General features: G+C 31.6%; 1 protein-coding gene across 2 annotated transcripts in view; it reads right to left on the bottom strand.

The window, feature by feature from the left end:
• Nudcd1 (NudC domain containing 1) overlaps positions 1 to 12,943 on the bottom strand; it is a 61,547-nt gene that overhangs the window by 18,567 nt on the left and 30,037 nt on the right. Inside the window, exons 4-8 of one of the 2 annotated variants that reach the window (XM_005316240.5) lie at positions 12,164 to 12,344; positions 10,494 to 10,676; positions 8,475 to 8,682; positions 5,649 to 5,793; positions 3,767 to 3,892 (exon numbers count right to left, since the gene is read on the bottom strand). In XM_005316240.5, the coding sequence (XP_005316297.1) occupies positions 3,767 to 3,892; positions 5,649 to 5,793; positions 8,475 to 8,682; positions 10,494 to 10,676; positions 12,164 to 12,344 (843 nt within the window). The remainder of the gene's footprint in view (positions 1 to 3,766; positions 3,893 to 5,648; positions 5,794 to 8,474; positions 8,683 to 10,493; positions 10,677 to 12,163; positions 12,345 to 12,943) is intronic. The other variant, XM_005316241.4, reaches the window with a different exon arrangement.

Here is a 12,943-nt window from a genome sequence, read left to right as displayed (position 1 = left end):
GTCCTTTATAAGCGATTAGGATGCAGAAACAGAGAAAACCATGCCATTAAGGGAATCTTTAGAAGAAACTAACACATCTAACATCTTGATCTCAGACTTGTAGTATACAATAGTTTAAGCCACCCAGTTAATGATACTTTGCTAAGGCAGCTCTAGCAAATGAAACCAGATTTATCTGTGATTAAAAAATTTCAAAGTATGTACAGAATACAAGAAAGGTTTCATCAAACTTTGTCTCTGAGAGTTATGGTGTAATGAGGGACTGTATAATCTCTGAATTTTCTGAAAACATAACCTGTTTATCACAGAAGTCTATCATTCACATTTCAAATTCAGATCACATTTTATTCAAAAGTAGGCACTGAATCTAGTAGCTTAGGATTTCCAATTTTCAAAGTTATGATACCAGTGTTTAGGGAAAATTATAGCAAAACATATTGGAAGCCCATAGTTTAGCTTCTAATATTGGTTCTATGAGTAATCTCATATAAACTTCATCTCAGCTTGGCCTAATATATCTATAAAATGGAGATTAAATACAGCTAGTTCTACAAACCCAAGGTTTTTTCAAGGTTGGAAGGATTGTCTCTGTTTATTATATATTTATACTTCTTCCAAACTTTTGATGTTTCCACATGACACTTAGCAGATTAGCTACTGATAATAATCTAGCTTTTATAAATCCCCAAGGGGTGAAATCACAACTGGTTGATAAATGAGAGGAAAAATCTGGGCATGTTCTGCTCAATTCTATTACTTTTTCCTCTAAGGCACTTGAGGGCCCTCCAGGGACACTCCTGGGGCAGTAAGAGTTGGTTTGGCATTATGTAATTATGGTGAAAGCTGCTAAATTCCAGGGTACAGTGAGAAGATCTACTAAGCCTTGTATTATAATTGCTCAGCAATAAAGGTTTTATTTTGGTTCTCTGTGACTCCTTGGTTTTAAGTAACATGATTGAACACAAGAAATGAGATTAATTGAAGGTCTCTCAGTAACCAACATTAAACTAGTAATCAATACTATTTAGCAGTACTAAAATTAATTAAAATTCACAGAGAACCTAACTTTATATTTTATTGAGTCTATTTTATAGTATAACTTCATTTTATTAAAAATAAAGCATATCACCATATTATTAAAATCATATTTTAATTTATACCCATATTTACATATTATGAAGAATACTGTACAAAATGGAAGCTGTCAACATTTCATACATGCTTAAATATGTATGAAGCCAGGCGTGGTGGTACACACTGGTAATCCCAGTGATTTGGGAGCTGAGGCAGAGGAGAGCCAAGTTTGAGGCCAGTCTCAGCAAATTAGCAAGGACCTGTCTCAAAACGAAAAGTATAAAGGGCTGGGGATGTGGATCAGTGATTAAGCATTTCTGGGTTTAATCCCTAGTAACAAGATTTAAAAAAGTATTGTCCACATTTTACAAGTTTAAAATATATGAGCATTTTATCACCTTATATACCTGAATTGTTGGGGGTGCTGAAAAATACCAAAATGTTTTAAAATTAAGCCCACTGTATCACAAGCTTTGCAAGACTGATATTTTGAAATACATATTACAAATTGTTGAAATCTTAAAAGAAAATAGATTATGACACCTAAGATCAGGTGCTTTCCATATAAAAGTTAGGCAAAAAATAATAACTAGAAGTCATAGCTTTTAGGATTATAACTTTAGGAGGAGAAGCCAGATTCTTCATTACAAAAACATATAAGGGTCAATGAATCAGAATTAAGAATCTTCTATCAAGTCACACCTTGAGAGGGATTTTCTAAAATTTAACTCTAGGCATTAAAGAGAAGAGAAGTTGTGTGATGGCCGTCATTTGCTCACAATTAAGGGCATCATCTATGGAATATGTTGGAAATAAACAACATCCAGGAAGCAAAATTCCTAGGAAATCTAAATAGCTTTCATTATCTGGCTTTGCATCAGATTGGTCATTACCATCTTCCCCCAAACACTTTACTCTTCAGTTAGAAGAGTCACTGAGTATTTAAGGCAGACTGAGAGGTAAAAGTCAATTTCTTAAAAGCAAAGATGACCTGAAGCTTTTTTTTTTTTTAATTTTCATGATTGCTACCAAGAAATCAGTCTAAAAATATTTATTAAACACTTGTGAATCAAAAACTTTGGGGATCCTGTGATGAGCAAGATGCTGTCCACATGCTTTTTAGAACTTACTAGTGGTATAGGGTGATGGGAAGCAGAGCAGCGCAGGGATAAAAATTAAACTATAAAATCAATACTTAATTTTGGTACAGCTTCAATACCACCTTGGCCTAGTCATTGGTCCTGTGCCACTGCAAGTCTAAGCAAGATCTAGAAATGCTCAATTTTACAACTCAATTTTGAGAATAATTCCCAGCCATTAAAGACATCTGTTAAGTAACCAAAACAAACACACAAACAAGGGAGGTAAAGTAAATAAGAGGAATAGTTAAGAGATTTTCTTTTAATCTCTAAGAAGGTAGGGGAAATTTAGATTAAGTAAATCAAGTTCCTATTTTAATTGGTTCATGAATTCTGCTAAAATACACTTTCCCACAATTCTCTATAAGATAGAGACAACAGACCAAATCTGGCAAACATTTCTTATCATTTGAGCCTTTAAGCCCTATAACAAAGACTCAAAAGAGTTCTAAAAACAGAATAACAAAAGTACAAGTTATTCCCTTGACTCTGTTGCTTCTGCTTAGACTGAGTGTCCTAAAATCATTTCTAGATTTGGTAATAAGAGTAATTTCTTTATGTGTAGCTCCAAATCAGCCACTGATTAGCTATAGAGATGGTTCTCACAAAATCAACTTTGTAATATACACTTGAGTGTGTAGTATGATCTAATGACGCAAAGATTCCCCTAAGCATAAATATCTCATAAGTTTTAAAATTTAAAAATCTAGATCAAAGCAGACGACCTAATGTTGAAATCGTGATTGTACTGACTCACTCCAGGCAATATTCTGTAGTACTGATGCAATATTCTCAAAGCTTTTAAACAGAATGTAATTCTCAAGGGAAAATACTTACTTGTGGCATATTTGAGATACACCAAAGAGAGAAAGAAAGAAAAAAACACAATTTAAGGAGTTGAATAATAAAAATATTCCAAAATGGGAAAAAAGGAAAAAATTAAATATTGATAAAGAAGGATTTTTCCAAGTTTAAAACAGGCCACATGATTCAAAGAAACACTAAGTCAAATAAAAAAGTTGCTCACAAAAGAATAGTTAATATATGAACAGTCAACAGTTTTATAGAAAAGCTTCATATAACAAAGGAATTATTTTAGCAGCTTCATGAATAATGCAGTTAAAAAGTAATATGCCTACCCTCCCAACAACAATATTATAGGACAAACAATCCAACCATTTAACAAGGAATAGGAAAACCATGAAATGTTTATGTCCTAATGTTCAATGAAAAAAGAAGATATAAAGTTATGCATTATAGAGTCACAACTGTATATAAAACACTGGTAGAGAAAAAAAGCCAATTGAAAAATATCAACACACTGTAGTACCAAAAAAAATGAAACGCTGTTTTATTAGATTTAGTGTTGTGGAACAATGCTACTTTATAGAATGGTGGGATTTAAGCATAAATATTTGGTACAACTTCAATAGCACAGTCATTAACTGATAATCAAGCTACTTTTGCAAAACACTTATTTGGTCATTTAATTATCATCTGAGTAACTTCTCTACTTATTTAGAAAATTTTTGAAACACTATATAAGAACTTACCACATGAGTAGTTTTTAACGTATTGCCATCAAATCTGCATAAACTGGAACTCTCTTCAAAAAAAATGTCACATTCTTCTAACTCTTGAGCATTACAAGGAGGTTTTTCTTTATCTGGATTTGGATTCTTAGATCATAAAATGAAATAAATAAGTCAAAAAATAAGTCAAAAAACAACAGTAAGGAAATGCATTTACTCACCCTTAGAAATGTTGTGATTATAGCAATAATTAAAACTAATTTCAAATACATAACCAATAAAAATAGCCACAGAGATGACAGAATGATGGAGTCAGCACAGAAGGACATTAAAACAGCTATTATAAACAAGTTCTATGTACTCAAAAATGTAAAGGAAAACACAATCATGTAGACATATGGAAGATATAAAAGAATTCAAATCTCTAGATATGAAAATTAAAAATAAAATATCAAATAGAAAACAAAACAAGTATTATCATAAGTACTGAAAATTCTATAGCCATTCAGAAGAAAAATTCTCAGTACACTAGGAATACAAGAAAATTTCTTTAATTTGATAAAAAAGAATCTATCACACTTTATAGTGAAATACTCTTTTCCTAAAGATGATAATAGGAATGTCTGTTTTTGCCATTCATGATTCTATTTAATAGTAGAGTATAGCCACCACATGAAGTAAATTTGAAAATTTCAAAAACACAAAACTGCTCTCAATTGCAGATGACAGGACTGTATTTTCATTCTGTACTGTCTTTTCAGAATGCAACAAACATAATGATGTCTATGTATACGTAACTTTCTCATAAATACAAATATGTCTTTGAAACCATCAGGTTTAAAAAGTAGTTAGAAGAAACACTTGTTTCAAAACAAGTCTTTTATTAATATTAGCCTGGAAATATTATACACAATAAATACTTGCTGAATGAATGAATGCAGTTACTCCCTCTGAAAGCCAGCCATTTGGGGCATCATTCCAGTGGAACTTTCTTGTTTGTTTATTAAACCTAAATTATTTGCCCTTGAATTTTAGGTTTTCTATCATATGCAAAACTAAAATGAACAAGATTTTGGGTAACATATTCTCTGGATATCAGAGAAGTATTTCTGTAGCCTGCATGGCTTGTGTTAAAAAGCTATGAAACTGAAGTTTTGTAGTCTACGTATAAATTCCAGTGTTTGCTGAAATTTTCAATTATTGGGGCCAATTCTATTTTTGTCATGTTTCCTTTTGACAAAGACATTCACTTTCAATATTCCAAACTTTGTTTTCTACTTTAAGACGCAACTAAGGCTACAGGATAATTGTTAATGTAGCCACCTTCATCATTATTATTCAAGATGGCAGTAAAGCAGACATTCTACATAAACTGATATAATTTTTGGTAAACAAATGTATAACTGACTTTTTGCTGTATCTGTCCAAATTAGCATGAGAACATTTTCAACCCTATGGCTGAATAAGTATTGTCTTAGTCATTGTACTCATTACAAGAATTTACTTTGTCAAAAATAACTATACTATATATAATCTACATATATATCCTTGTGATAATCTAAGATTACTTAGAAAATGTCAATGATAAGTAGATTATTAGCATAAAGTGTTAAATAATTATTTGTTCCTGGCAGCATTTATTAGTTAATTCTTCTAAAGGAGACTATATGCAGATACATAAATATATACACACACACCCCTATACAATATCCCCCACATATATGAATTCGCACCATGTAAGAAATAGAACTTAAGTCATTTTAAGACATTAATCAGGTCAATAGTACTGAATCTACATCTTTTATACTTGTCAAAGCAAAATACTATTTGAAAATCATGGGACAATCCTCACATAACATACTCTGGATTCTTGGAAAGTCATACTACTACTGCAACTGCTTACCAGTTCTTCAGAAGTCAAATGCATCAAACGTTCAGCTATGGCAGCACATTGGGCTGAGTCTCTTATAAGTTCCCCTTGTTTATCACCAACCACTAGCTCAGGCCATGTCAATCCTTCATTCTTTTTAATCAAGAAAATCTCCAAGCTAAAAGTTTAAACGAGAAAAGTGGTATTACACAACTATGCAAGTTACACTATCAAAAACAAGCAGAAGAATCTTCTACAGAAATACTCCTCTGGTATCCAGAAAGTATGTTACCCAAAATCCTGTTCATTTTAGCTTTGCATATGATAGAAAACCTATAATTCAAGGGCAAATAATTTAGACTTAATAAACAAACAAGAAAATAGCACTGGAATGATGCCCCAAATGGCTGGCTTTCAAAGGGGAGTGACTGCAAAAAATGAGTCTACTCAAAAAGTACTGTGGTTGTCCAGGTGTGCAGAATGTTAAAATTGAAGTACAAAAAATGCACAAGTAGCATGGATATGAGATAATGGTAAATGGGGGTTGATGTACTTTATAAAGGAAAGCCTACAACCATAAGGTAGTTCTTGGTATCTGAAACCAACAAGTAACTTTATTTTCACAAACTAATAACCATTAATATGTATATATTAATCAAATTATCAGGTTGGTTAAATCAATGCAAATGTTAATTTTAATGTATAGATTTTAAAGAATTGAAAAGAAATGTAGGAATCAGGAAAACAACTTTGGTAATACAGGGAAATAAAGATGTTAATGTAGTCTCTATTAACTTATTCAAAATCTAATTCTGTACATTTGAACCATTAAACAGAAATAAAAAAATAAAATAAAAAATGTCTGTTAGGGAACCCTGAGATGAAGGAGAGGGAAGAGCTGAGTCAGGGCAGATGACTGACACAGAAGGCAGCTGGCCTTTGATCCTTGGCAATAGGATATGAAATTCAAGTAAGATGCTCTGTGAGCAGCCGTTGCTGCAACAGAAAAAAAAAAAATGGGATGTTAGGAGCTATTCCACAGCAAAGTGACCTTTACCACGTGATATCTTTGGTACATGTCTACGCTAAACCATGCTGTGGAACACAAATGCAAGAAAACAATTTCAAAAATACAATTATACTTATTATCAAACAGAACATGTAAGCTTATCATTCTTTTTTAAGGCTATTATTATTACCACCTCATGAATTAATTACAGCATTTTAAAATTTTCTAATATTATTTTAAGAGATAGGAGATCCTATCATTAGCATTGAAAATTACTACCATAATCAGCAATGCCCAGATGAAGTTATATTTTCTAAGTAAAAGGCTAAGCCAAGCACAGTGGTGCACTCTTGTACTCCAGTAGCTTAGGAGGCTGAGGCAAGAAGATCATGAGTTCAAAGCCAGTCTCAACAAAAGCAAGGCACTAAGCAACTCAGTGAGACCCTGTCTCTAAATAAAATACAACATAGGGCTGGGGATGTGGCTCGGTGGTCGAGGGACCTTAAGTTCCATCACTGGTCCGCTCCACACCAAAAAAAGGCTAATCTTGATGATGAAGATAATAATGACAGTTTACATTTACCTAACATTGACCATATACCATGCATTGTCTTAAGCACTTTGCATGTTTTAATTCACTTATTGCTCATCACAACCAAATTAAGTAAGTACCATTATGTTCATTTTACAAGCAAGGGGGAAAAAAGAACTTAAAGGAGGTTAAATAACTTGCCAAGGTCACAAGCTAGTAAAGCAGCCTGGCTCCAAGTCCATGTTCTTCACTACTGAACTATTCTGCCTCTCTGAAAAAATACATGTAAATAACTTTTAAGAACTTTTACCCAGTGACCAGAATGTATAAACACATTCTTAGTTGCTACCTCAAGATGTTTAAAATAGCTCACATAATCTTAGTTACAAAGAATGAACCATTGTTATTTTGCACACCTCAACAACATAGCCCTTTCAGCATGACTGCGTTTCTACATTTTAAAACCAGCATCAGATCCTACTACTATCCAAACAAAAAGAAACATACATAATAAGATACAGCCTAGTTAACAAACCCTTTCAAAGTGAGAAAGAACATTAACTACTGGAAAATGAGAGAGATGAACAATTTAATCAAGCACAGAAAATCATGTTTTTTTTAAGCCAACAATACCACCTACGCCTCATTGTAATTATCTTTTGTAACACAAAATCATAACCCAAAACCTCAAATTTACTGAAAAAACAATAGTGGTCTATGTTCATGTGTTGAACACTCAAACTATTTGCATGAAATTCAGCAATTCCCCTAGACCTTTGCTGGATTACTGCTTGATGAATTATATTTAACCCAATTTATTGTTGAAAATGAACAAAAGCAAGATATAAATTGTGCATAGTATGTGTCAAAAACTTTAAAAAAAAAAAAGAAAAAGATGTGTATGTTGTTAGAAAACATGAAATATCTCTGGATGGAAAGTAGGGATGGTAGTTGTATTATTTAGTAAGCAAATAAAGCTTAACAGAAAAAAAAAAGATTTCTATTTAACAGTTTAAGAGTGCAAATTAAAATAAATAACCATTTTGCCTAGGGTTATTACTGTACCCAGAGCTGGTAATAACAAACACTTCTACCTACTGCAAACAATAACTACGTTAGTATCTTTAATCTTAACCATAATTATGCTGTGTGATGTAAAAAATCTGTTTTTAATTTATTTGAAAAAAAATCAGAAATGCAAACAGAACTATTGTATTCATCTTTGATATAACAACTGTAGAAAGAGTAAAAATAAAAAAAAATAAAAATAAAATAACAAGAAAGTAAAATTTCAAACATAAAACTATAAAAAATATACCTATTATTCTCTTTAATTATCCATGTACTGCTTTCATGATCAATAGATGAATACAGCTTTCCTTCCAATAACTGGCAATCCCTCAACATAATGTTGATGTGATCAGGTAGAAACTGCACATGAACATCTTCTTTAACGCTGTTTTCTGGAAGCCGTACTGTCACTGTCAAATCATCTTCAGTTTGTTGCCAATAATACAGAGGTTCTACTGAGAAAAGAAAACTGCATTATGTAATAAAAACAAGACTACAACATACAAAATTAGAGACTAGAACATAAGAAAGAATATCCATCTCTAAAAGAATCTTAGCATATCTTCTAGTGATTATCTCACAAAAAAAAGTAATTATAAATGAACCCACATAGACTTTGGGGAATTTTCCCTTAAAGAATTGTAGCAATTTCACTTGACATTCTTCTCTTCCAGTCTTACCTACTGTTCAGGAAATAAGGATTCATAAAATACAATGGACAAAAATGCCTCATCCCCATTTCATACCTACCTCCCTATACTCACCCCCCCCCCCCGTTTTCCCTCTTACACACACACACACACACACACTGGATTCCTGTTTGAAAAGAATATAAAATATGTCTTCCTCAAAAGTTTATCCAAGCAGTTTTTATTTAATAATTACCCAATGGAAGACTTCAGCCAAACAATGAGGATAGCAAGAGTCTGTAAAATTACATGAACTTTTAGTATAAAGAGGCATGAAAACAAACTAAAGGGCAAGTCAAAATTTTCGAGTTCCTCACCAAAAACAAACATCTAGATTTTCTTGATTGTTGGTTGTTTTTAGAGTTTTTCTGTGCTTTTAGAAATTATGTTTTAGGATTTAAGAAAAAATATTATTATTTGTATTATTATGACAATACCAAATAGCCAACAGACAATACCAGTCTTTCTGAGATTTTCAGAAAATGAAACTAGTATGTATACTCGGAAAAGTTTAAACATACTGATTAATAAAAAATTCCTAACTTTTGAAAATTATTTTGTGAAAATTCTGTAAAAAATAATGAATTCAAGATATAAGAAGTCAACAATAAAACAATATCTGGACTAGTAATTAGTGATTTAAACACAAGGTGTGTTCCACTTGGGCTATCACATGCCTTCCTACTACATGTCTTCAACTACATGGTCCTAGCTATCTAGCATAATGGTTCCAATGACCAGGGCATTCTTCCTTCCTGCCCAACTGCTCATCAACGAAGTTCTAGAGGGCATGCGGATATGAAGAGTCAATCTGGAAAAGTTTTAGGGGGGTTTAACACTATGATTAAGACAGAATAGAAGAGAATCTAACAAAAACCACATAATATATGAAGAAACAACGGTGCTTAAAGGCTAACTAAAATGCCAAGCATAATTTTTTGTACTTAGAGGTGTGTATACACATAATAAAGCTGGTGGAAATATTTGTAAATTACATCCCTGGCTGTGAACATCAGAAATATGAACAGTGATTATGAAGGGATGTTTTTGAATAGTTTTAAAATAATATGTATCTTTGTATACAAATATAAATTTCTTCTTAAAGACGTTAATATTTTCATTCTAAAATATGACCTTTATTCATTCATTCAACCTTGAGAAAATCTTGATTCTGCCCTCAAGCAACTCTATCAGTTTAGTATGAAAGATAAGAACATGTATATTAGTTTAATTCATTTTAAAACATTAGTACTCTTAATACCATCATACAGGTTTTTCAAATGCCAACAGTAATTAATTTGCTTATTAACTTATTTAAATATTTATTAAACATGCAATCAAGTAAGCTGAGAGATTTAAAAAAAAATCTTTGATAATCACAAAATTATTAAATTTTATATAGCTTCCACTATTTAGGTGGTATATTTTACAAAAGTCTTTTTTGGGAAATACAAAAGAAAATTAAAATTACGTATCTATCCCACCTGGTAGAACCCATAACCTCACTGGAAAGACAAAACAGACATAAATGTTTATAGGAATACACTCAGCTTTATAAAGATTAAACATAAAATCACCTTGGATTTTCTCTGACATGTCTTCATTCATATTTTCTTCAAGATCTTGATCAACCTGAACAAATTTGAAGGACTTGTAGGAGACAATCATTAGACCATTTCCATTTGGCTCAATAGCAGCATAATTTGGCACTGATTTTCCACGGAGAATATCACGCTTAGTAATTTCATACTTTTTATTATCTATAAGAAAATTAAATACGTTAGAACAAAACATTACAAAAATGGATAATAAAATAATCTGAAAACATTAATTTTAAATTAAATATTCTAAATATTATTATTACAATTCACATTAATAATCTTTGTGTAAGAATAAAATATTCATAACCTCATTATCTTCAATGATTATTTAAAAATACTGGATCTGATGCAATTTTCTCTTAGATTATTCTGTCCAATTGTGGCTGGTGGCAGTAGCCACCAGCCACAAGCAATTAATTAAAATTAAGTTTAAAATCCAATTCCTCAGTTACGCTGGCTTTCCAACTTCTCAATAGTTACACCATAGTACCTATGGCAGTGAATGGTGCACATATGAAACATGTCCCTCTCATAGAAGTTCTTATTGGACAGCAAAGATCTAGCCTTCAAAGTGACTAACTTACCTAGAATATCAGCTTCTGAAGGTTCTACCTTCTCCTTGACTATAGTCTGTCTATTTTCCCAGCAGGTATATGACAGGCATCTTCTGAAAAGAGCCACAAATTGAGGATAAGGGAAAAAGTGTGGTGGGGACTATTTTTCTGTCTGTTCTAACTGCTGGTAAGGGGGTTTCTTAAAATAAAATATGCTTACAGTAGAAATTATTTCTACACATAAAGAGATCTAGATTACTAATAACCAAATATAAAAAAAAACACTTTTAACATATAAACAACCATATCCTAAAAGCTTTTTGTAAATTAACTAAATTTGTTATTCTATGAAGATAGGGGTTTTTGTTTGTTTGTTTGTTTTAAAAAATACTCAGACATTTCAGTTGAGCCCATATCTTTACTTATACTATTTACTCTATTAATATAGGTTGCATCCTCTCCTATATTCATACATTCAATTCACACATATATAAAAACAGGCTTATAGTTTCATGAATTAACTAAAATTATACATCTATACACCCTTCACAGGTACATGCAAGAAAAGCAATCCTACTTGCTTTTAATGACCTAAATTTAGGCACTATATATTTTATAGGAAGGCTATTCATTCCAAAATGAATAACTACCACAAGATATATCTGTACAGCTACAGATATGAAAATTTATATAAATAAGATGAATAAATTTGAAGTAGTTAATGTAACAGATTTGTGCTTCCCAGCATTTTTGGTTCATCTCTGGAGAAACACAATAGCATAAAACTGTAATTCTTAGCAATATTAAAAATATACATGTTAAAAATTTTCAAGAATTATGTAGTAATGTCTTGTAATAATGTCTCCTTTTATACAAAGGCATAACATTATTTATTTATTTATTTTATTAACTCATAACTGATTCATACCTGAGGAGACACTATCTACAGATATCCAACCCACCTGTGGTGGCAGGTGCTAGAATCAATAGTGCCCAGGAAAAACAAAGCAGCATTTACAAGGACAGCTTTGTATTTCAAAACATACTGATGGCAATCACTATAGAGAGATTCAGAATTTTATTTTATTTTACCTTTATTTTTCTTACTGATAGTGACCCACTCCAGAGAAACATAGAAACCACTTCCTTTCATATCCAATTCTTCTTTCTCTATTCGAAGAATTAAGATAGCTATGGAATGTTCTTCAGCTTTTAGCAAAGAGATACTGTGACTTATGATAAAAGGATCCCCAAGCTCTTCATTAAACATAATCTACCAAAAAAATAAAACCATGAAAATGTATATATTGTACAAGCATAGCACAGAGGAAATACATAAAAGTGGTGACAATCCAACAACTATTTTGTATACTATTTATTAGGAAGAATTAAAAAATAAAAAAGCAAATTTAAATAATGTTCCTTGAAGAAAAAACTTGTGCGTGCATGCACACTCGCATACACACCAACGCGATTTGTATAATAGAAAACTGATCAATACTCTTGGCTTTAAAGAAAATAACAGGGCATCTACACAGTATTTAAAGGAGAAAGAGAACTAAAAGCAATCTCCTAAAGGAGAATTACACAGGGTAAAAGTGCTCTACATAAAAAGACCACAGGCAAGTCAACATTCACTCCTAGTCTCTTCCCTTTTATCATGTATGACTTATTTCTGCTTTCTTACTCTTTGTTTCTGCATTCTGTGTGCTGTATGCATGTATGTGCATGTATGCTTTATACTTATTATTTATTTATTTGTATTTCTGTTTATTTTCTTGAAGTTCACAAAGATAAAAGTCAGAGAACAATCAGTAAAGTTTAACCTCAAAACCAAAGAGCCCATTTACACTTAAAAGATAATTCAACAAA

This window comes from Ictidomys tridecemlineatus, chromosome 7 (genome assembly GCF_052094955.1).
Source record: "Ictidomys tridecemlineatus isolate mIctTri1 chromosome 7, mIctTri1.hap1, whole genome shotgun sequence".
Taxonomy (NCBI): domain Eukaryota; kingdom Metazoa; phylum Chordata; class Mammalia; order Rodentia; family Sciuridae; genus Ictidomys; species Ictidomys tridecemlineatus.
Note: the sequence above shows the minus strand (reverse complement) of the source record. Positions and strands in the feature narration are given on the sequence as shown.